The sequence below is a fragment of the Salvelinus alpinus genome, chromosome 9 (genome assembly GCF_045679555.1).
Source record: "Salvelinus alpinus chromosome 9, SLU_Salpinus.1, whole genome shotgun sequence".
Lineage (NCBI taxonomy): Eukaryota > Metazoa > Chordata > Actinopteri > Salmoniformes > Salmonidae > Salvelinus > Salvelinus alpinus.
In genome coordinates this window covers 66,356,259-66,381,155 of record NC_092094.1, presented here as the reverse complement: position 1 = coordinate 66,381,155, position 24,897 = coordinate 66,356,259, and the positions used below count along the sequence as shown (strand labels likewise).

At 43.0% G+C, this 24,897-nt stretch overlaps 1 protein-coding gene across 2 annotated transcripts in view; it reads left to right on the top strand.

Moving 5' to 3' along the window:
* Nucleotides 1-24,897, top strand: part of babam2 (BRISC and BRCA1 A complex member 2) — a 195,792-nt gene that overhangs the window by 40,851 nt on the left and 130,044 nt on the right. Inside the window, exon 5 of one of the 2 annotated variants that reach the window (XM_071326989.1) lies at nt 4,591-6,804. The exons of the other annotated variant lie outside the window; for it this stretch is intronic. Within the exon in view, the coding sequence (XP_071183090.1) occupies nt 4,591-5,385 (795 nt within the window). The 3' untranslated portion in view covers nt 5,386-6,804. Of the gene's footprint in view, nt 1-4,590; nt 6,805-24,897 lie in introns of those variants that run through there. 2 annotated transcript variants of the gene reach the window in all.

Here is a 24,897-nt window from a genome sequence, read left to right as displayed (position 1 = left end):
CTAGGAAGAGTCTTGGTGGTTCCAAACTTCTTCCATTTAAGAATGATGGAGGCCACTGTGTTCTTGGGGGATCTTCAATGCTCTGACGTGCATTGTCAACTGGGGGAGCTTATATAGACAGGTGTGTGCCTTTCCAAATCATGTCCAATCAATTGAATTTACCACAGTTGTAGAAACATCTCAAGGATAATCAATGGAAACAGGATGCACCTGAGCTCAATTTCGAGTCTATGTATATCTTTTTATATACATTTACAAAATGTGATTTAAAAAAAAAACTAGTTAGCAATCTATTGATGAATTTTATGTCCCAAAAAACTTAGCGTAACTTGGGGTATTCCACCACCTGGTGTAAAACACCCCTGCCTGTAATTCTCACAGAAACCACTTCATGTCACAATGTTTCCCCAAACACTTTCCCTGGTTCCCACTACTCTTGCACAACTAAAAATGTAATCTGTCTCATCACAATTTAAGTCACTCCCAAAAAAGGATTTTGAGGTAGGGTGACGTTTTTTCTCAAGTTAACCTACAATTGACATTTAGCCCCACTCTCCCCTATGCCCTCACTGCAAATTACAGGTGCTTAACCATGCACTGCTAAAAACTCTGGGTTTTAAATGGTGCAGTTTGTGCATTTTTAGGAGTTGAGAACTAAATAAAGTAGGAAGGGAAAGCTGGGATCCCCTTTTTTTTTAACAAAGACTATTCAAACTGCAGTTTTCCCCGCGATTGCAAAAATGTTATTTTTTTCCATGTTCTATATTTTTGGGGCGTGGCAGCAATGATTTTTGCCGTTGCGCAGCGACCACTGCTAAATGACTGCAGCGGAAACACTGCAGCAATCTTCGGGAACTTTCTATTGCAGGTTGCTAGTCTGGTCCAGAAAAAAAAAAATTCAAACAAACAAAACAACAGTGTCCAACATAGGGATGACCTCAGCAAACCAACCTGCCATTTGTTGCATATATTGTCTCCCCAACAGGCTTCAGCAGGTGTCTGTGAGTTAAGTTCAGGGCAGTTGGAAGACAGGGCATTTCACATGGGCGTCAACTCCCCCAGCACAGTCTAGGAACAAACGCATGACCTCGGAATCCGCCAGCACTCACACAACAGATTTATGGTAAAGTAATAAGAAGATAGTAAAAGGGAAGAGTTGAACGGCAACCAGGAATTAGACATAGGGTACGGCGCTCACTTGTGAATATGTTGTCCCTGTGGAAAACTCCCTGCTGGAAACGGATGCCAGACGAGGCGCTGAGAGGCTTGGCAAGAGGCGGTTGTTATCGTTGCTATTGCTACAGGGTCTTAACGTTGTCCACAGGGCTATTTTTAAAGCCACCTAACAGGGAGAAGTTAAATTCCCCAGCCTGTCAGAGTCTGGGAGACAAGGGGGGAGGTATTGCTCACTGTCTCGTAAAACAGCTGCACACATAAGGGGAAGCACCTCCATCGCGTCAGTGTTTGGCAGCCCCTCTGTCTTTAGTCTTTCTTGCCATGTTTTCTTAATCCTTACTTTTTCTCTACCCGGGATGTTTTTCCCTCGCCCCTCCTCGCTCCCCCTCTTTCTCCATCTTTAGTAAGTCTCGCCCTCCTGCTCTCTTACTCCATAAAACACTGTTTTCTCACTGCTTCAGTTCATTTCCCATTTCCCACCATTGACTAGTAAGCGGACCCCTTCGCCAGTAATCGTTATGAATCAGTTTGTGAACTGGAAACTTTAGGGTAGGAGTTTGGAAAGAGACAAATGTAAACCACTGAACCAGGTGACTGAGTAACTTGTTTCCTCATAGGAAGAAGAACTTGCAGCAGCTGCATAAACCACATTTTGACTAACCCTTGGAAAAAGGAGCTCATTTGCCATTTTGCACTGTTATCCTATTTGTAGAGTGGAGGGAGGAGTATGTTGCAACATTGGTATTGAGAGACTCATTTACACCTGACGGCTTCTAAGCTGCTTCAAAGCTATAGCGTAGTTTGGTGATGATCCTAATGAGTTCAGGTGGTGCACACCGTTCACGTTACTTGGAAGAACACACACGTAGCCTCACAGTGGTGAGTGTACACACACATAGTGTGGTTTGGCTCACTGTTCAAATGTTGCGTTCATCTTTAGATCTCAGGTGGGGATTTTGGACAAACAGGTTTCTTGGTGCATGCACTCAGGACAGGAAGCCAAGAGACACAAGAGTGCAGCAAGTGTAGGCTGCACAGTTCATCTACGTACACACACCCAAACACGCCCAAACACACCCAAACACGCCCAAACACACCCAAACACTTGCTACTGAATTTAACCATTAATCACACCTCACTCTCTTGACCAAACAACCAACAGGACGATGAGATTTTCCATTTAATCAACATCCCAACATGTAGCATACCTTTATGTTGAATATTTTCATTTATCTGTTCCATATTTTAACTAATATTTGTTTGCTTATTTATGCATTTGGTGTCTACAGAATACTATCCTTGTAACAGTCAGATATTTACAGCTAGTCAGATAGCTAGCTAGCTACCTAGAGGATATTAGCAACATGCCCTTATTTTACCAGATCCTCTTCTCCTTCAGCCAGTGGAGGTCTATATTTAATTCCTTAAAATGTCTGGCAACTATATGAACGAGGTGAAATCCATTTCAATTCATTGTGTTAGAATGCACTGCTCTATTAAAGCTTAACTGGCTTTGATTGTGGGGGCTGTCTTGTTAGACTTCAGTCAAGCTTTTGACATTATCGATCATAGTCTGCTGCTGGAAAAAAACGTATGTGTTATGGCTTTATACCCCCTGCTATAATGTGGATAAAGAGTTACTTGTCTAACAGAACACAGAGGGTGTTCTTTAATGGAAGCCTCTGAAATATAATCCAGTTAGAATCAGGAATTCCCTAGGGTAGCTGTTTAGGCCCCTTGCTTTTTTCCATTTTTACTAATGACATGCCACTGACTTTGAGTAAAGCCAGAGTGTCTATGTATGCGGATGACTCAACACTATACACGTCAGCTACTACAGCGACTGAAATGACTGCAACACTCAACAAAGAGCAGAGTGGGTGGCAAGAAATAAGTTAGCCCTAAATATTTCTAAATATTCCCACGGGGGGACCAGGATGAATATGTATGAACTTTCCAATTTGTAAGTCGCTCTGGATAAGAGCGTCTGCTAAATGACTTAAATGTAAATGTAAAATTAAAAGCATTGTATTTGGAACAAAACACTCACTAAACCCTAAACCTCAACTAAATCTTGTAATAAATAATGTGGACATTGAGCAAGTTGAGATGACTAAACTGCTTGGAGTAACCCTAGATTGTAAACTGTCATGGTCAGAACATATTGATGCAGTAGCAGCTAAGATGGGGAGAAGTCTGTCTATTATAAACCTATCAACAAGGCAGGTCCTACAGGCCCTAGTTTTGTCGCACGTTGACGACTGTTCAGTCATGTGGTCAAGTGCCACAAAAAAGGACGTAGGAAAATTGCAATTGGCTCAGAACAGGGCAGCACAGCTGGCCCTTGGATGTACACAGAGAGCCAATATTAATAATATGCATGTCAATCTCTCCTGGCTGAAAGTGGAGGAGAGATTGACTTCATCACTGCTTGTATTTATGTTGAATGCACCGAGCTGTCTGTCTAAACTACTGGCACACAGCTCGGACACCCATGCACACCCGAAAAGACATGCCACAAGAGGTCTCTTCACAGTCCCCAAGTCCAGAACAGACTATGGGAGGCACACCAGTACTACATAGAGCCATGACTACATGGAACTCTATTCCACATCAAGTAACTGATGCAAGCAGTAACATTTTATTTAAAAACACAGATAAAACAACACCTTATGGAACAGTGGGGACTGTGAAGCAGCACAAACATTGACACACACACACACACACACACACACACACACACACACACACACACACACACACACACACACAAACAACATACACATGGATTTAGATTTGTGGTGGAGCAGGGGCCTGAGGGCACACAGTGTGTTGTGAAATCTGTGAATGTATTGTAGTGTTTTTAAAATGGTATAAACTGCCTTCATTTTGCTGGACCGCAGGAAGAGTAGCTGCTGCTTTGGCAGCAGCTAATGGGGATCCATAATAAATAGAAATACAAAAAACTAAATGCAGAATGTATCCATAATCATTGATGAACTCCAACAATTACATTGTTTTAAAGAAATCCAAATAGTAAATAATGCGTACATATGCCTTTTATACATAACTCTCAAGGATGCTCTCATCCTTCTAGACCTATCGGCTGCCTTTGATACTGTGAACCATCAGATCCTCCTCTCCACCCTCTCCGAGCTGGGCATCTCCGGCGCGGCCCACGCTTGGATTGCGTCCTACCTGACAGGTCGCTCCTACCAGGTGGCGTGGCGAGAATCTGTCTCCGCACCACGTGCTCTCACCACTGGTGTCCCCCAGGGCTCTGTTCTAGGCCCTCTCCTATTCTCGCTATACACCAAGTCACTTGGCTCTGTCATATCCTCACATGGTCTCTCCTATCATTGCTATGCAGACGACACACAATTAATCTTCTCCTTTCCCCCCTCTGATAACCAGGTGGTGAATCGCATCTCTGCATGTCTGGCAGACATATCAGTGTGGATGACGGATCACCACCTCAAGCTGAACCTCGGCAAGACGGAGCTGCTCTTCCTCCCGGGGAAGGACTGCCCGTTCCATGATCTCGCCATCACGGTTGACAACTCCATTGTGTCCTCCTCCCAGAGTGCTAAGAACCTTGGCGTGATCCTGGACAACACCCTGTCGTTCTCAACTAACATCAAGGCGGTGACCCGTTCCTGTAGGTTCATGCTCTACAACATTCGCAGAGTACGACCCTGCCTCACGCAGGAAGCGGCGCAGGTCCTAATCCAGGCACTTGTCATCTCCCGTCTGGATTACTGCAACTTGCTGTTGGCTGGGCTCCCTGCCTGTGCCATTAAACCCCTACAACTCATCCAGAACGCCGCAGCCCGTCTGGTGTTCAACTTTCCCAAGTTCTCTCACGTCACCCCGCTCCTCCGCTCTCTCCACTGGCTTCCAGTTGAAGCTCGCATCCGCTACAAGACCATGGTGCTTGCCTACGGAGCTGTGAGGGGAACGGCACCTCCGTACCTTCAGGCTCTGATCAGGCCCTACACCCAAACAAGGGCACTGCGTTCATCCACCTCTGGCCTGCTCGCCTCCCTACCTCTGAGGAAGTACAGTTCCCGCTCAGCCCACTCAAAACTGTTCGCTGCTCTGGCACCCCAATGGTGGAACAAACTCCCTCACGACGCCAGGTCAGCGGAGTCAATCACCACCTTCCGGAGACACCTGAAACCCCACCTCTTTAAGGAATACCTAGGATAGGATAAAGTAATCCTTCTAACCCCCCCCCCTTAAAAGAGTTAGATGCACTATTGTAAAGTGGTTGTTCCACTGGATATCATAAGGTGAATGCACCAATTTGTAAGTCGCTCTGGATAAGAGCGTCTGCTAAATGACTTAAATGTAAATGTAAATGTAAATGTAAATAACATATAAACATCTTACTTGAAGTAAAAAATAAAATTGTATATTCTTAAATGGCACAAACCTGGGACATCGTAGAGCACCATATGAACTATTTTTACTAACCGAGAGTGCACAGATCTTCTGCTTTTTCATTATAGGAATTAGACCAGCACAGATAAAACAATGTAAACCGCATATTGTGATTTTTGGTGGATGAGTTACAAATGGGAAAAACAACTGTAATATAAAATACTAGGTCATCTCCAGCAGAATAAGTAACACACTTAAGACTCAAAACAAGGAAGCCATGCCTAAACGCAGCTATATCAATACCCTTCTTGTCAATTGAACAGGTCCGTGTTGCCGCTGTCAATTGTGAGCAGCACATTTACCACTGCATTCAGTCAGAACCCCAGAATAAGCAGGAGGAAGACAATGTTACACAGGTGAAAGAAGTGACGCAGCGGTCTAAGGCGCTGCGTCTCAGTGCTAGAGGCGTCAATGCAGACTCTGGTTCGATCCCGGGCTGTATCACAACCGGCCGTGATCGGGAGTCCCATAGGGCGTCGCACAATTGGCCCAGCGTCGTCCGGGTTAGGGGAGGCCGGGGTAGGCCGTCATTGTAAATAGGAATTTGTTCTTAACTGACTTTCCTAGTTAAATAAAGGTTCAATGAAATAAAAATAAATAAAAAAAGGTAGCAAAAACAGTACACAACAACACTTTTAAGACGTGCCTTGGTAAGCGGCGAAGGTCTCAGACTTCAATGGGAGTAGGGCGGCAAAATACATGGTTGACCAATGTGCAGAGTTCATCTTGTCAACCAATCAAACAACGTTGACAACATGCGAGCTGACAACAACCCGGGACTGCTGGTCTCTACACACGGTAGGCAGATTTTCTCGCGGTTCAATTGCCGTTTACCGCCGCCCATGTGTAAGCACCTTTTATACGTCTTACTGAGTCTAGATGTTATCAAATCAGGAGAAGAACAAGTGAAGAAAGCAACATAGGGAACATGGGTGAAGGTAGTGTGGGTTTGTAGAGATACAGTGCCTGCGGAAAGTATTGAGACCCCTTGACTTTTTCCAACGTTACAGCCTTATTCTAAAATGGATGAAATAAATAAAAATCCTCATCAATATATACACACAGTACCCCATAATGACAAAGCAAAAACAGACCTACAACCTTCAATGGAGACCCAGTTTTTGTACACTCGGTTGAACATTGGACTACAAAACACCTTGATATTCTGTTGATTTCATGATGCCTTACACTTGTTCAAGGCCCCCAGTACCAGAGGCAGCAAAACAAACCCACAGCATTATCAAACCTCCCCATGTTTGCTTGTAGGGAGGGTGTTATTTTCATTGAATGCTTCATTTGGTCGTCTTAACCCCACAGCATTATCTCTCTGAAGTGATGCTGTGACATAGTTTCGCCAAAGAAAGGTATCCCTCTCCATATAAACACTCTTTCCATCGAATGCTCCGCAGACGTACAGGATTGAAATGAACGCTTCCAGCTCCTCAACAGACCGATCCCAGGCAGTGTCTACTTGCTCACTGTGCACCTCAGCCACAGTACACTCCATGATGTGCTGTAGCATGTCACTTAAACAATGAAAGCTTTTCTTTGACATGCACTGTCAACTGTGATACTTTATAGACAGGTGTGTGCTTTTCCAAATCATGTGAAGTTGTAGAAAAATCTCAAGGATGAGCAATGGAAGCAGGATGCATCTGAGCTCAATTTCGAGTCTCATAGCAAAGGGTCTGAATACTTATTTTTCTTGAAAACTTGTTTTCGCTTTTTCATGAAGGGGTATTGTGTGTAGATTGAGGAGTTTTTTATTTATTTAATCCGTTTTAGAATAAGGCTGTAACGTAACAAAATGTTGAAAAAGTCAAGGGGTCTGAATACTTTCCAAATACACTGTACCACATAAAGGAAAGACGAATGGGTTTATTGAAGGAAAGAGGGAGTCACTGTTTCATCCCTTTACTAGACTGACACATTTGTTTCGGCATAACCTAACGACTCAATCTTTGTTTTTAATTGGTGGTTATGTGCCTGCTGAACAAAGAGCGGTTATTTGCGGTGAGGAGCGTGCTGAGATAGTGGTTGGAATAGGCTGGAATACGTGATCAAATTATGACCATGGGAAACACTCAGAGACGGATAAAGCAATGAGGTAAATGTGATCGATGAGTAGGCCCTAAATGGAGCTGTGCTGGTCTAGAGACTAGACCCGTGGGTCTTTCCTTTGTGGGCGGGTGGATTGAGACTACGGTCTTGCTGCCTTTATTTTATTGAGTGGGTAGGCCTGATTTTTTTTTTTTACATAGTTATTTTGGAAGACTTCAGACCAAATGTGATTCGCTCAGGTTGCATTGAAAGTAGAAATGCTGAATAGTGTTAACAGCACTTCAGTTTCAATGTGGTTTCCATCCAGTCTACATAACAGTGTTATAAACAGCCCAAATGGATGCCTTGTGGCCCAACTTGGCTTCCTAATTGAGGTTAGTAGCTCGCTACTACCCTTTCAAAATACCATAATTAGCCCCCATCCAAGTCTATAAAGTTCCCTCGTAGAACTTGGCAGCCCCCCTGTTCTCATTGTTTCCTCTTCATTTCCCACCAGTCCACTGTGGGTCTACTCATCCAATAGAAGAGGTCTATGGGCCACACTCCTGCTAGCCGGTCCCAAGCCTCTTAATTGTTCTAGAGGGGCTTGGCTTGAGAGGGGAGGGACTGACGTAGTACAATGGAGAGTGGTGTGGCCGTATGCACACACCCAAGCCCGATGACAGGAATAATTTGCGGAATGACCGCTAGGGAGCTGCTGGGAAGACAGAGGGAAGCGAGGAAACTGATAGGAAGGGAGGGAGATGACTCATTTGGTCACGTGGCAGACTATGTAGTAGTGTACTAGACTGCATGCTGGTTCAAATTTAGAGAACATTTTTTTTATCTGTGATTTGTAGGTTCAGTAGAGATTTTAATTTGAAATGATAGCCAGCATTGTTTTATCAAAGTATGAATGGTAACCCACATTTAAACTTCACTGAAACAAACAATATTTTGTGGCATATGTTTGTAAGTACTATGTGTTCTTGTCATCTTTCTGTAAAATGAGCGACTTGGAACCAGTCCTGGCAGGCCGCTTAAGTTTTTTTTTTACTGCTTGGTGTCACTAGACATTACATTTAGTTAAGTGGATTACAAAAATGTACTTGTGCCACAGCTACACTTATCCATACTCCCTAATCTCCCTCTTTGCCTTCTACCTCCACTAGTATGCCCCTCTGTCTCTCTTTGTGTCTGTAATTAGTCATTAGTCAGGTTGAGACCTGCCGAGACCTTTACTAAAAAAAACCTTGGGACGGGAGTTCCCCAGTGCTTTTCGACCACTGCGCGCGTGTGCGTGTGTGTGCTCAGGATTTATTCTCGATCGAAAAGGGCCTTAGGTGGTGGGCGTGGTAATGGGCGCGGTTGGCACGGCTGCATTTACATTTTTTGGGGGGAGGCTCCCATCTTGGCGGTGTAGACATTTTAGCATATTTCTTTTTGCCAATTTCCTGCAATTCTACAAATTTCTCCATATAGCTGAGAAATATTTTTGCAGTTTTAATGCACATTTCCTGCAATTCTACACTTTGCCATGGAGCTGAGATACATTTTTTTTTTTTTTTTACAGTTTTAAATCTAATTTCCTGCAATTTGATTCATTTTGCCATGGCTAATGCTGTGTTATTTTGCTCAAACATAATAACAAAATCATTACTGCTAATTGCATTGTTTTTGGAGTTTTAAATTCTCCCCGACTGTCAAGCTTTTATTTTGGTAATTGTTAATTCTCAAAGATGATATTATTATATTATAATATTGTTTCTAGATACACTATATGTACAAAAGTATGTGGACACACCTTCAAATTACTGGATTTGGCTATTTCAGCCATACCCGTTGCTGACAGGTGTATAAAATTGAGCACACAGCCATGCAATATCCATAGACAAACATTGGCAGTAGAATAGCCTTACTGAAGAGCTCAGTGACTTTCAACATGGCACTGTCATATGATGGCACTTTTCCAAGAAGTCAGTTCGTCAAATTTCTGTCCTGCTAGAGCTGCCCTGGTCAACTGTAAGTGCTGTTATTGTGATGTGGAAACGTCTAGGAGCAACACCGGCTCAGCTGCGAAGTGGTGGGCCACACAAGCTCACATAACGGGACCGCCGAGTGCTGAAGCGCGTAGCGTTCTAAAAATCTTCTGTCCTCGGTTGCAACACTCGCTACGAGTTCCAAACTGCCTCTGGAAGCAACGTCAGCACAAGAACTGTTCGTTGGGAGCTTTATGGTTTCCATGGCCGAGCAGCCGCACACAAGCCTAAGATCACCATGCGCAAGGCCAAGCGTCGACTGGAGTGGTGTGAAGCTCGCCACCATTGGACTCTGGAGCAGTGGAAACGCGTTCTCTGGAGTGATGAATCACGCTTCACCATCTGGCAGTCCGACGGACGAATGTGGGTTTGGCTGAAGCCAGGGGAATGCTACCTGCCCGAATGCATAGTGCCAACTATAAAGTTTGGTGCAGGAGGAATAAGGGTCTGGGGCTGTTTTTCGTGGATCAGGCCCCTTAGTTCCATTGAAGGGTAATCTTAAAGCTACAGCATCCAATATTATTCTAGACAATTCTGTGCTTCCAACTTTGTGGCAACAGGTTGGGGAAAGCCCTTTCCTTTTTCAGCATGACAATGCCCCCATGACAATGCCCCCGTGCACAAAGCGAGGTCCATACAGAAATGGTTTGTCGAGATCTGTGTGGAAGAACTTGACTGGCCTGCAAGGAGCCCTGACCTCAACCCCATCGAACACCTTTGGGATGAATTGGAACGCTGACTGTGAGCCAAGGCCTAATCGTCCAACATCCGTGCCCGACCTCACTAATGCTCTTGTGGCTGAACGTAAGCAAGTCCCTGCAGCAGTGTTCCAACATGTAGTGTGGAAAGCCTTCCCAGAAGAGTGGAGGATGTTCTAGCAGCAAAGAGGAGACCAACTCCATATCAATGCCCATGATTTTGGAATGAGATGTTCAGGTGTCCACATACTTTTGGTCATGTAGTGTACTTTATATCTGGCTTTAGTTGTTTTAGTTTACACTGAAAGCGTTTTTCCATCCTGAAAATGTATAATTTTTTTTGTAAATGTTTGTATTTATTTATGTTTTTACACTGTTTGGACTGCCCAAGTATTATAATGGCAGAAAAATCCCTGGTCCATGCTTTTGTGCGCGCATGTGTGAGGGCAGCAGTGTGTGTGTCTGCGACTGTGAGTGTCCTCTCTTCCCAGCATGTCCCTGTCCATCTTTTCAGACACCACAGCTGATTGGTACAGAGACAGCAGGCTTCTCTTAGCCTAGCTCGAATCACAGGCCCCGAAGCCTGCAGAAAAAATGACAGCATAAGTCATTTGAGCCACTCATGATATGAGAAAAGCTGATAGCGGCGCTAGCAATAGCCTACTCACTCCACCCTGACTGACTCTGCATTGAGAATTACCCACATACAGGATACACATTCCTAGCAAGTTGCATGTGGGACTTTTCTTTTTGGTAAACCCCGCAATTTGTCGAAAGACAAATCCATGGCTTTCCAGCATCGTTAGAGACGTAAAATCTGTCAGAGGTAGACATATAATAACCCCCCCCCCCCCCCCCGCTGAAACAGAGTTTTTCTTCTTTAAGGCTGGTATAAACACTAGTTGTTTTGTCAGCTGAGGAAACGTATCTGTCGGTGGCCTTGGCGGTCACTGTCATTGACAACAACCGTATGTTTTTTTAGTTTAGGGAGAGATAGCAGAGTGCCTGGTACTGTTCTTTCTGAGTGCTTGCTTGTTTGCATTACCACTTGCAAACCGCTAAGTTCTCCTTAACTTTAAAAACAGTACTGGAATTTTAAATGACATGTTCCTGTTATTTGTAACAAATACATTTTAATGACAGCTCGACGAATCTTATGAGACCTTGCTATGGGTTTGAAGGTTACCAACTGTATGCCGACTAAACAAGTGAAAGGCAACTAGGAATCTAGCTTCTATTACACACACTTGTGAGCATTGTGTGTGTGCATGTGTGCGCTTACGTATATAAATTCACCCCGATCATTTTTCCTTTCTAATTGTATGTTGGGATGATTCGATAAATCTCAGCTGTTAACGTGCCTTAATTTGCTGTCAAACAAGGGCATGATTTCTTATAGCTGTTAAGGTAGACCTTCATTGGCATTACTAAATGTTTTGGTTAACCGAAGTTAAGTTAGGTTTACGTTAGTTAGGATTAATACTCCTCTGAGATGTTTGGTCTTGTACAATAAGTCATTGGTTCTACTTTGCATTTTCTCAGTGGGATTCAGCCAAATTAAGAACAATCTAAACATTCGCAATGTTGTGAACATTGCGTCAACCTCCCAACAGTCTTGAATACTAGGCAAAGGGTGCTCTTCCCTCAGTAGTCTAGCTAGGTCCATCTCATTCCCAGTAAACTTGGTAACAATGGTCCCCAGATGGCCCATAAAAAGAGTCGCAGTGACCGTGGCATAGTGTACCAACCGTTGTTCCCTTCCTTCCTGCTTTGCGGAATAACGAGTCCCAGGCATTTATTGGAGAGTTTATTATTGGCTCACTGGCAAAAGTTTATAGAAATGGTTTCATTACGGCCTGCTATTGTTGCGAGCAGGGACGGTTTATGGGAAGGAGTTTTGGCTATTGTTTAACACCCGCTGATGAATAAGAGAGGAAGCTGGAGTTCAAAGCATGGAGACCGAGTGAGGACAGGATACCCATGTTGGTCCAGGGGGAGGTATGGATAAAGCGTCTCAGAGTACAGGTGCTGATCAATGGCTGGGCAATATGGCCAAAATATCAATATTTTTTACACATTTTTGACGGTGTTTTATGTTTGTTAATAATAAAAGTTCTAAATGTGCTTTATGAGTAGTGCGTGACCTTAGGGTGGCAACACATACATTCTAAGTGATTTCAATGGGTCTTTCTCCATTCTTATTGTTTTATACAGGTTCAATCAAACTTTAACCAAAAGTTGATTTCATTTGAGATCATTTCCACACTGCCATGTAGGGCTCCACGATATGGTCAAAAATCTAGGCCTTTACTTTTAACCAAATTTTACAATTGCGATTTGACTTGTGATTTTAGAGCAAAACACTTTGGTGAACTGTTGGAATCACGGAAATAGAATGATTATTCTAATTTGATAGATATAATGTAATAGTGGGCACTTTGAACACATAGTTATTTGACATGACAACGAATGAAACGGCTAGAGAGGTGTTCATAGAATTAGAATAGTAATAGGATCTCTATGGAGGAGTTATTGTGACGGTAGGGACCAGTGTTGGTCTGTGTTTCCCTGGGGGAGTGGGACCCTATAATCTTTGGGTACATTGCATGTTTTCTCTTAATGTAGCGAGCATATTCATGTTTCACCTATTTATCTCTGATTTAGAAGGTACTGTTACACAAACACCATTCTGATTTAGGCCTACACCAGCACTGGTATCCGGCTCTATTAGCTAGCCAGCTAACAAGCGATTAGTATTAGCTCCTAATGCATTTTTTTTTAGCCGCGACTTTCTAAGAAAAGTCAAACTAGCTGTTTGCAGACAGTAAGATACACAATCTAATAGTGTTATTATAGAACACTTGTGGATTTATATTTAGAAGCAAAGTGGGAAGCAGCATCATTTTCATCAACATATTTGTTTTATCTGCTGCATTGACCATGCGGGCTGACGAGTGTACAGTCAAATCAAATGTTATTGGTCACGTGCTTCGTAAACAACAGGTGCAGACTAACAATGAAATGCTTACTTACGGGTCCTTCCCAACACTGCAGAGAGACAAATATACGAATAATAACACAAGGAATAAATTAGAGATCCGCGACCTGAACCGAGCACGACGGGCCCCGACAGGTAAGGCCTGTTAGGTAGGGCCTGTTTAGGTAGGGCCAGTTTTTTGCATCAATTACTAGGGACCGGGCAGGGCTCGGGTATCACAAAATTGATTACTGACATTATGAAGCTGCACCAATTTTCTCGTGCTCTGCTGCGCAGTACAGTCATATCTCAGATCATCACATGGTGTTAGAAGTGCTTCAACCTTGTCAAATATAAAACAGGAGAGATTATTTAACTGAAAATAATCATTTTCCTTGAGTTTTGTCATGTGTCTTCATTGAGCAGAGCAGCCCAAGCGGAGCCGTTGCTATAGATACTCAATGACTCCGTGAGCCACCGTGAGCTGAGCGCATGCAGAGCGAGCTGCGCGCAGGGATTGAGTGACAGACAGAGCAGAACAGCTAATGGATTTACTAATGGAAGAAGTTATTTACGGTTTTGGGTTTCGGGCAGGGCTGGCCTTAAATTTGGCAGAAGCAAATGGGCCTAGGTAGGGTAGGGCCTGAACATAGTGTAGGGCTCGGGCTTAAAATGCATGCCCTTGCGGGGCATTAAAATATATACACAATGAGTAAAGATAACTTTGCTATATACACGGGATACTAGTAATGAGTCGATGTGCAGGGGTACGAGGTAATTGAGGTAGATACTGTATGTACATATAGGTCAGGGTAAAGTGACTAGGCAACAGGATAGATAATAAACAGCAGCAGCAGTGTATGTGATGTGTCAAAACAGTTAGTGCAAAGATGATAAATGCAGATAGTCCGGGAAGCTATTTGGTTAAATATTTAGTTCATCCTGAATGAGTCGTGAATAATGATGAGTGAGACCGTTACAGAGGCGTAAATATCATACCTCGCCAAAAATGCTAACCTCCCCTGTTATTGTAATGGTGCGAGGTTAGCTTAGTTAGTTTTAGGGGTATGATATTTTTCGGTTTGTAACTTTCTCACGATTCATTCAGGATTATCCTTAATCATGGTAGCATTCACATTAATGTAGAAGTGTTTAGAGAAACATATTATATTCTTATTTACAATCAAAGTGACTTCAATATGACACTACATTATTTACCATTAATTTCTATTGGGCACAAAATAATGAAACACAACCATCCAACAAATGTCGTCACAAGCTTGATGTAGTCATTGGAATATGTGACCAAATACTTCACTTTTTGCTACTTTAATACACACTCAAGTGGATTTGTCCCAATACTTTTGGTCCTCTAAAATACTAGGACTATGTACAAAAAGTGCTGTAATTTCTAAACGGTTTACATGATTTGGATGAAAATACCCTCAAATTAAAGCTGAAAGTCTGCACTTTAACTTCATAGTCATTGTATCATTTCAAATCCTTTGCCTTTGATACTGTGAACCATCAGATCCTCCTCTCCACCCTCTCCGAGCTGGGCATCTCTGGCGCGGCCCACGCTTGGATTGCGTCCTACCTGACAGGTCGCTCCTACCAGGTGGCGTGGCGAGAATCTGTCTCCGCACCACGTGCTCTCACCACTGGTGTCCCCCAGGGCTCTGTTCTAGGCCCTCTCCTATTCTCGCTATACACCAAGTCACTTGGCTCTGTCATATCCTCACATGGTCTCTCCTATCATTGCTATGCAGACGACACACAATTAATCTTATCCTTTCCCCCCTCTGATAACCAGGTGGTGAATCGCATCTCTGCATGTCTGGCAGACATATCAGTGTGGATGACGGATCACCACCTCAAGCTGAACCTCGGCAAGACGGAGCTGCTCTTCCTCCCGGGGAAGGACTGCCCGTTCCATGATCTCGCCATCACGGTTGACAACTCCATTGTGTCCTCCTCCCAGAGTGCTAAGAACCTTGGCGTGATCCTGGACAACACCCTGTCGTTCTCAACTAACATCAAGGCGGTGACCCGTTCCTGTAGGTTCATGCTCTACAACATTCGCAGAGTACGACCCTGCCTCACGCAGGAAGCGGCGCAGGTCTTAATCCAGGCACTTGTCATCTCCCGTCTGGATTACTGCAACTCGCTGTTGGCTGGGCTCCCTGCCTGTGCCATTAAACCCCTACAACTCATCCAGAACGCCGCAGCCCGTCTGGTGTTCAACTTTCCCAAGTTCTCTCACGTCACCCCGCTCCTCCGCTCTCTCCACTGGCTTCCAGTTGAAGCTCGCATCCGCTACAAGACCATGGTGCTTGCCTACGGAGCTGTGAGGGGAACGGCACCTCCGTACCTTCAGGCTCTGATCAGGCCCTACACCCAAACAAGGGCACTGCGTTCATCCACCTCTGGCCTGCTCGCCTCCCTACCTCTGAGGAAGTACAGTTCCCGCTCAGCCCAGTCAAAACTGTTTGCTGCTCTGGCACCCCAATGGTGGAACAAACTCCCTCACGACGCCAGGTCAGCGGAGTCAATCACCACCTTCCGGAGACACCTGAAACCCCACCTCTTTAAGGAATACCTAGGATAGGATAAAGTAATCCTTCTAACCCCCCCCCCCTTAAAAGAGTTAGATGCACTATTGTAAAGTGGTTGTTCCACTGGATATCATAAGGTGAATGCACCAATTTGTAAGTCGCTCTGGATAAGAGCGTCTGCTAAATGACTTAAATGTTAAATGTAAATGTAAATCCAAAGTGCTGGAGTACAGAGCCAAAACAACAAAAATTTCCGGTGTCCCTATACTTTTGGAGCTCAATGGTATAAAATACGGTATACTGCCCAACCCTACAGTATGCTGATCTAGGATCAGTTTAACCTTTTAGATCATAGTGGATCCGATTATTATGGACATGGAAGACCTGATCCAAGATCAGCACTCTTACTCTGAGAGGTTCTGCCCATGAACCTGTTCCTAGGCCGTCATTGACAAAATAATTTTTTCCTTAACTGACTTGCCTAGTTAAATAAAGGTAAAATAATAATAATAAAATGTGCAATTTGCATGCCCCACCCACCTGGGGGGGGATCTCTCTTTTTCAGCCATCTATTTCTTGTGTTTGAGGGGTGCAAAATTCACTTGGCACTTAAATCTCGCTGGATTGATGGCTTTCATTGGACTCCTGCGACTCTTTCATACTCTTGCTTGTGCCTGTTGTTTTTTCCTGTTAACGTTACGACCGTGGAAATGTTTGTAATGACCTGTCAAACACACCCCGGTAATGGCTGAAATGGCCTTAATGGAATAGATTGTCTTTCCGTTGCATCTATAAGAACGCTAAAGCTTTGTCAGGGATTTAATGCATCATCTCGACATTTACATCACAAAAAAGGGAAGAAATAACTTTGTTTTGATGGGTGTACATTTCTTGCACCCATCAAATAATTAATAATTTAATTAGAGTTGAAATGTTTATAAATTAGATGCACTGAAATGAAAGCAACTTCCGAAAATGAACACTCAGATTATAGTGATATTATGTCTGATCTCGCAAACTATGTATAGATATGTGTTATCTAGAGCCAAGCGTGTTGAATTTTAATCTGAAGGTATCCTACACACTTCTTGAATTATGCAACAGAACGTTACAACAACAGTATTTAATGAGGCAGTCTAGACAGCGCAGGTTAATGCAGGTAGGCCTAATATATTCATACGGTGCCTTCGAAAAGTATTCAGACCCCTTGAGTTTTTCCACATTTTGTTTTGTTACAGCCTTATTCTAAAATGTTTTTTCCACCTCATCAATCTACACACAATACCTCATAATGTCAAAGCAAAAACAGTTTTTTAGACATTTTTGTTAATTTATTAAAAACAAAAAATACATAAGGATTCAGACCCTTTACTCCGTACTTTGTTGAAGCACCTTTGGCAGCGATTACAGCCTCAAATATTTATTGGGTCTGACGCTACAATCTTGGCACAGCTTTATTTGGGGAGTTTCTCCCCTTCTCTGCGGATCCTCTCAAGCTCTGTCAGGTTGGATGGGGAGCGTTGCTGCCCAACTATTTTCAGGTCTCTCCAGAGATGTTCGATAGGTTCAAGTCCGGGCTCTGGCTGGGCCACTCAAGGACATTCATAGACTTCTCCCGAAGCCAATCCTGCATTGTCTTGGCTGTGTGCTTAGGGTTGTTGTCCTGTTGGAAGGTGAACCTTTGCCCCAGTCTGAGGTCCTGAGAGCTCTGGAGCAGGTTTTCATCAAGGATTTCTCTCTACTTTGCTCCGTTCATCTTTGCCTCGATCCTGACTAGTCTCCCAGTCCCTGCCACTGAAAAACATCCCCACAGCATGATGCTGCCACCATCATCCTTCACCGTAGGGATGGTGCCAGGTTTCCTCCAGACTTGATACTTGGAATTCGGACCAAAGAGTTCAATCTTTTATTTTCATTTATTTAACCTTTATTTAACTAGTCAAATCAGTTAAGAACAAATTCTTATTCACAATGACGGCCTACCAAAATGCAAAAGGCCTTCTGCAGGGGCTGGGATTAAAAATACATTTAATAAAAATATAGGACTAAACACACATCACGAGAAGAGAGACAACACTGCAAAAAGAGAGACCTAAGACAACAACATAGCATGACAGCAACACATGACAACACAGCATGGTAGCAACACAACATGATAACAACATGGTAACAGGTCAAAACAGGGTACAAACATTATTGGGCGCAGACAACAACACAAAGGGCAATAATCTTTCTTTCATCAGACCAGAGAATCTTGTTTCTCATGGTCTGAGAGTCTTTAGGTGCCTTTTGGCAAACTCCAAGCGGGCTGTGAGGCTTCCGTCTGGCCACTCTACCATAAAGGCCTGATTGGTGGAGTGCTGCAGAGATGGTTGTCCTTCTGGAAGGTTCTCCCATCTCCACAGAGGAACTCTGGAGCTCTGTCAGAGTGTGTTAGAGTCACCTCCCTGACTAAGGATCTTCTCCCCCGATTGAGAAGTTTAGCCGGGCGGCCAGCTCTAGGAAGAATCGTGGTGGTTCCAAACTTCTTCCATTGAATAGTGATGGAGGCCACTGTGTTCTTGGGGACCTTCAAAGCTGCAGACATTTTTTGGTACCTTTCCCCAGATCTGTACCTCAACACAATCCTGTCTCGGAGCTTTACGGACAATTCCTTCGACCTCATGGCTTGGTTTTTGCTCTGACATGCACTGTCAACTGTGGGCCCTTATATAGACAGGTGTGTGCCTTTCCAAATCATGTCCAATCAATTGAATTTACAACTGGTGGACTCTGATCAAGTTGTAGAACCATTGGAAACAGGATGCACCTGAGCTTAATTTCGAGTCTCATAGCGAAGGGTCTGAATGCTTATGTAAATAAGCATAACTTTTTCTAACTTTAAATAAGACCTACACCACAACACTAGTGAGACTCATGTCGCCTACAGTATATCGATTGGTGTGACCGCCAATAATTACATATGGGTCTCCCGGTGGACGCCGGCACGGGTATCTCGCCTACAGTATATCGATTGGTGTGACCGCCAATAATTACATATGGGTCTCCCGGTGGACGCCGGCACGGGTATCGAACCTGCATCTGTAGCAATGCATTTTGCACTGTGATGCAGTGTCTTAGACTGCTGCGCCAGTCAGGAGGGCTACTGTAAATGGTGTCCAGGTCAGGATAACAAAAACATTTCTTTATTAAAGACTATCAGAAAGAAGCCATGAATGAGTGAGTCACTTAACTTTATGTAGGTGCCAGGCTATATGACTGTGCCATCTACTTGATAATATGTAACAATATTTTGGAGGTTATTTTATTTTTTATTTTTTATGAAAGTGAGCGATTGTAATCTGAATAAAAGCCAAAATAATATTTATTTTTTAGAGGGAGAGAAACGCTGGGTCAATTGTGCGCCGCCCTATGGGACTCAAAATCACGGTCGGATGTGATACATAATAATAATAATTTTTGTTGTATTATTTGTTTGGTCTTTTCTAGTGGATTAAACTGAAATTGCAACCAATCACGTCCGGTTGTGATACAGCCAACCTAACTAAGAAATACATTTGACGATAGAATTCTCCCCCTACCCTCCTTCTAGGCAAGTCTATTGTCCAACTACCTGCTAATAGCCATAATGGCGCTGTACAACGTGACCGTTTGGGTTTGAAAGAGTATTTTCCAGTAAGCAACAATTTGTTTACCTTCATTAGTCTACTTTGTTCCAATATTTCTGTAATTCAGTAATATTTATTCCCATAGTAATTCGTTATAGATCCATAACTAAATAAACATCTGCATTTTGAAAGAGTATTTTTATCAACGAAAGCATAAGGATGCTGATGAAGAAATACAGTACTGTACAGTATATGCTTTTACATTTGGATAATAATGCATTTAAAGCATTTTGAAGATATAAGCCACCTGCATTTTTTTATTAGGCTACTGTGCAGTCTGACAAGTAAACATAGCCTACATTACATACTTTAGTAAACATGGAAAAGTGCCTAATTCCTTACATAAGGGAGAGCAGGCCATGTCCAGATATTCTCGGTGACCTAAAGTACTCATTAACTCTGTCTTTAATGCTTTTTCAGGTTGCATCAGTAATGAACAGAAACTTCTGAGACACAGTATTAATGATGAACACCCGGGTTCACTGGTAAGCCATATTTGCCTCGGGATCCATCCCAGTTGGTATTCTGTGCCCACTCGTGGTATCTCTCTTTGGTTACACATCCTTGGAATAGCAGAACAGCATAACGGTCCGGGTGGCCCTTGCTATGCCTGGTGAGCAGTTGGTCAAGTTCTGTTGTCAGTAGAGGAATGGAAATGTCAGGGTGAACCCGACGACCTGATGAACCCGCCATGTATGTTGACTCTGCCTGTCGGAGGTGGAGTTCCAGAGCTCACAGGTGTGCCTGGCATGGATTGTGACTCCATCTCGTTCCTCGCCCTCTTCAATGCGCCATTCTCCGCCTGACTTTCCGCCAATGCCGCCTATCTCTGGACCAATGCATCAGCTGTCGCCCGTATCTCTGCCCTCCGATAATGCTTCTCTTTCTGCTGGTCTGCCTTCAATGACTCGATCTCGGTCTTCAAAGTTTGAATCTGATCCATGTGCACCTTCATCAGATGAGCAGAATGGTACCGCCCTGAGCCCTCATCAATCACAGTGGCCTATGATAGAAACGGTAGATCAATTAAGAACTAAAAGTGACTCCAACACACACATGCTGCGTACACATTTGAAGAATCTAGCAAAACTAACCGCTTTCTTGGCAACCAATGTGTTTTTTTCGGTGCGGCCCATTGTCCAGCTCTTTGTCCACTGATCTCCACGGATGGTTGTCGGCATGGTTGTATGCTCTGCAAAAACACATTCACGTTTTTAGTACACATTCATTTATTTATTTTTATTTAACCTTTATTTTATTATCGATTTTATTACACAGTATGCCTACACATTGATAGGCTATATACTTTTTTTTTTAAAGAAAATGCACTGAAACCAAAACACCTTTAGTTTTGGTGATCCTCTCAGCGCCGGCTCATTTTCAAGTCCTCTCGTGGTTACGGGTAGCATCTGCATTTTGAATGTCTTTTTCTAGTTATTTAATTAACGAAAGCATAAAGATGTTGACGAAGAGATACTGTACTGCTGTTTTGAGTTAGAAATTTTACACTTTTTTGTAACACTTAGAGTACTTAATTAAGCATTGAGTACATTGCAAGTACACCTACAGTAGCCGGGCTATAAGAGTCTATTGTCCTGCTAATTGGGCTACAAGTGTTTGAAAACCTGTTTTCAAAATGCCACCAGCTGTCCATCACTACTGTAAATAAAAACACAGCATCTTGTTTACGTCTTGTGTCTACCTTTCCTTTTATTACTTTTAGAGTTTGGGATTTACAAATGTGTGCTTTTCATGTCATTTTTCCTTAAATCCAGTTCTGATTTAAGTATAACTTTTGACTGACGCCTTTAGTGAGAGGTCTAATGCTTTAATATTTAATCATATCTGCCCTCCAAATTCATATCTACGGGGCATTTTTCACGCCATTATTAGTTACATTGTTTTAGTTTGAACGTGCAGACTGGCACTAAGAACAGCGGGAACGTTTCCCTAGTCAGCGCCATTATTAGTGCAATGCCCCTTAAAGTGTTGCTCTGTGCTACCCAATGGGGCGGGGTGTGGGTCCACCACCCCTTCCTCTTCCTCCCTTCCCCATGGGCTAGGTCCGTCTTCTGTGCACCGCTCTGTGGCCCATCCCGTGCCCCCTGCCCTCGTGCCTTGAACCTTGCACGCCCACCGCTATTTCAGTGGATACAGCTGGAGAACTGCAAGGCAATCCCATTGTGTGCCACTCGGGAGCCGTAACCAATATGACCTGCTAATAACAGGGTTAATAATATATCTGTGAGGATATCCAAGGGGCTTTTATATGAATCTAAATTAATAATAGTAATAATAATAATAATCAAAAACCTATAGTCATCTCATGGGTTTCCCAGTTGAGGCCTGCATGGGTATTGAACCAGCATCTGTAGCAACACAGCTTGCACTGCGATGCAGGGTCTTAGACCGCTGCGCCACTCAGGTGCTGTACAACGTGACCGGTCGGGAGTAGGCTACAGTACTACAGTAAAAGCAAAATAATCCTATAATTTCCACACCCTATTGTAGTCTAAGTTTCTCGTAGAATAATAACCTTAATGTAACGACCATTTTTTTTAAATATTGAAGTCGTGCACAATTATCCATTTCTATTTAGGTTTATGTTTCCCATTCATTGTCAATTAGAGACACAGTAGCGCCAAAAGCATAATCGGTGCTCTAACTCCCCCTTGCGCTGGTCTGGAGCAATGAAGTGGTGACGCAGGATACCGTACTAAACCACAAATGACCTTAAAGTCCCACAGCATAATCGCAAAACTTTTAGTGGAGCCACCACTGTAGTGCCATGTTGGGCCCAAGCCGCATGGTTGTCTTTAGGAACACTACAGGGCTGAGGATTCCATTGCCAAGTGTCTTAAACACATGACAAGAGCAATTTAATGTGATCTTAGACTTGGCACTTTCTGTGGGCGAAACAGGGTGCGAGCCCACACTTCAATTAGAAGACTAACTGCGGATTAATTTAATACTTTATTTTTATGCCTGATACGTTCAAGTCAGCAAGCGATTTATTGGATCAGGTTGCCAGCATATATAAAAATCACATTAAATGCACAAACAAATATTTGCCTTGGCCTATATAATTATCTTTACATTTCAGATGGCAGCACCCTTCTCTCTGTGCGGCTCAGTGAAATATTGGATCGGCACGACACAGTCGTTATGGCAGAGGAAGACATAATTCTGTCAGCTTGGGTCTCTTCAGTGAGAGGGGGCCTACAGCTTGTTCTTGAGAACATGTGATTTCACACGTCGTACCCATTTTCTCCTGACCTTGTTCTATTAGCTCCTTATTGGTTTGGGAATCTGAAATGATGCCCAATTTGCTGAAAGTTATTGTATTTTCCCCAAGACTGCATCCAATGAAATGTAATGTCTTCTCTAATGGAATTGCATCAGCCAGTCCTGTGGATTTGTATGCTACCTTGTCAGGTTTGGAGCTAGATTGTGTTTGTCAGTGACCTCTGACTATCTTTATGTAGTCTATACATTCCCCCCTTTTTATTAAAATGCTGTTGTTTAAATGCCCCATGCAGCCGTATTTATATCAATATCAAATCATTTCTGGGTAACAATTAAGTACCTTACTGTAATATTTTTCCATTCAAATGGACAGAAATAGCTTTTTAGCAAAAAACTATTTTTCAAGCAGAAATGTTTCTGTCTGAGTGGGGAGGGGAAAACGTAAAACTCACTGTAATTGGCAGAGGGGATTGGAACTCTTTGTTATTGGTCTATAACCAATTTACTTTCTGGTGTTGACACCAGGCAAGCCAAAACTCCCACCCATGCAATTATAAGGTCCTGTGTAAATTGTATTTTCAACCAGCAACACTGATCACATTTTTTCACACTTTTACAGTGTTAGTTTCATCAGCTGTTGTACAATACCATACAAAACACAGGAAAGCAGAATTTTGAATGCACTGGGCCTTTAAAAGAAGGAATCTAAGACCGATAAACTAGTCTAATTAATTATCTTGCATCATTTCCAATCCCCCATATATTTTTTTGTAAATAAATATATAACATGTGGGTCTAATGCTGATTGGTTAAAAGCGCATTCCAGCCAGTGTCTATTTAAGCAATAATGCATGACGGGGTGTGGTATATGGCCAATTTACCACGGCTAAGGGATGTTCTTATGCGCAACGTGGAGTGCCTGGATACAGCTCTTAGCCGTGGTATATTGACCATATACCACAAACCCCCGAGGTGTCTTATTGCTATTATAAACTGGTTACCAACATAATTAGAGCAGTAAAAATAATGTTTTGTCATACACGTGGTATGTGGTCTGTTATACCACTGTGTCAGCCAATCAGCATTCAGGGCTCAAACCACCCAGTTTATAATCCACAAGTTACCATCGGCTAACTCCAATGACATTAAAATGCCTATTTACTCTGTTCCATCTCACTGCGCAATCCACTGTCTCATCAGCCCAGGCAGGGAAGTTCTAAACTTGATCTCCACTATAAAAAGCATTTAGACATTATCTCACATTTCTTTTAGACTAACATTTCGTTTTCAACAGCAGAGATTTGTATAAACCTTGCTATCTATCTCTCCGACATTTGCAACATTGTTTCAATATTCAAATTCGATCTCCAACTGTCCCATAAGAATGAACCTGTAGTGGTCGGGAGTCGGGACTAGAGAGAGAGAGACGGGCAGCGTTTCTCAGCCAGTCGAATTCATGAATCAGCTGGCATCATTTTTATGTGTGTATGTATATATATGTGTGTATACATATATATATATATATATATATATACAAAGAAAAGAAAAGAAAAGAAAGAAAGAAATGTCAATTGAAAAAAGTTCAAACAAAACGGTTTGAAATGATTATGTTTTAGTCAAACATATCTGTTTGGGCTTCTTATGGTCAATTTGTCGTCTACAAATGATTTGTAATTATGTTCCGGCCCCCCGACCATTCGCTCAAGATAAAATCGGCCCCGCGGCTGAATCTAGCTGATGATCCCTGGTGGTAGGCCTACCTTTTTAATCACACCATTGTGAAAGTCTAGACTCAAGAATCAATTACAGTGCCGTTCTACCATCTGTGAGCCCCAAAAGTAGGCCTAATGGTTTGTCAAGAGGAAGTTTTCCTTATATCACTAGTATATCCCTGCCCCTCAGCCCTTGCTTATTTCTCTCTTCCTCTTTTTTCCTTCTGCTGCCTTTCCCCCTCCCTCTCCCTTCCTCCTCAGTGAAGTTTCAATGATATGTGATGTCACAATCCTGACACAGCACTTCCTCTCAGTCCCGCCTCAGTTTCAGCTCGTTCCTGCC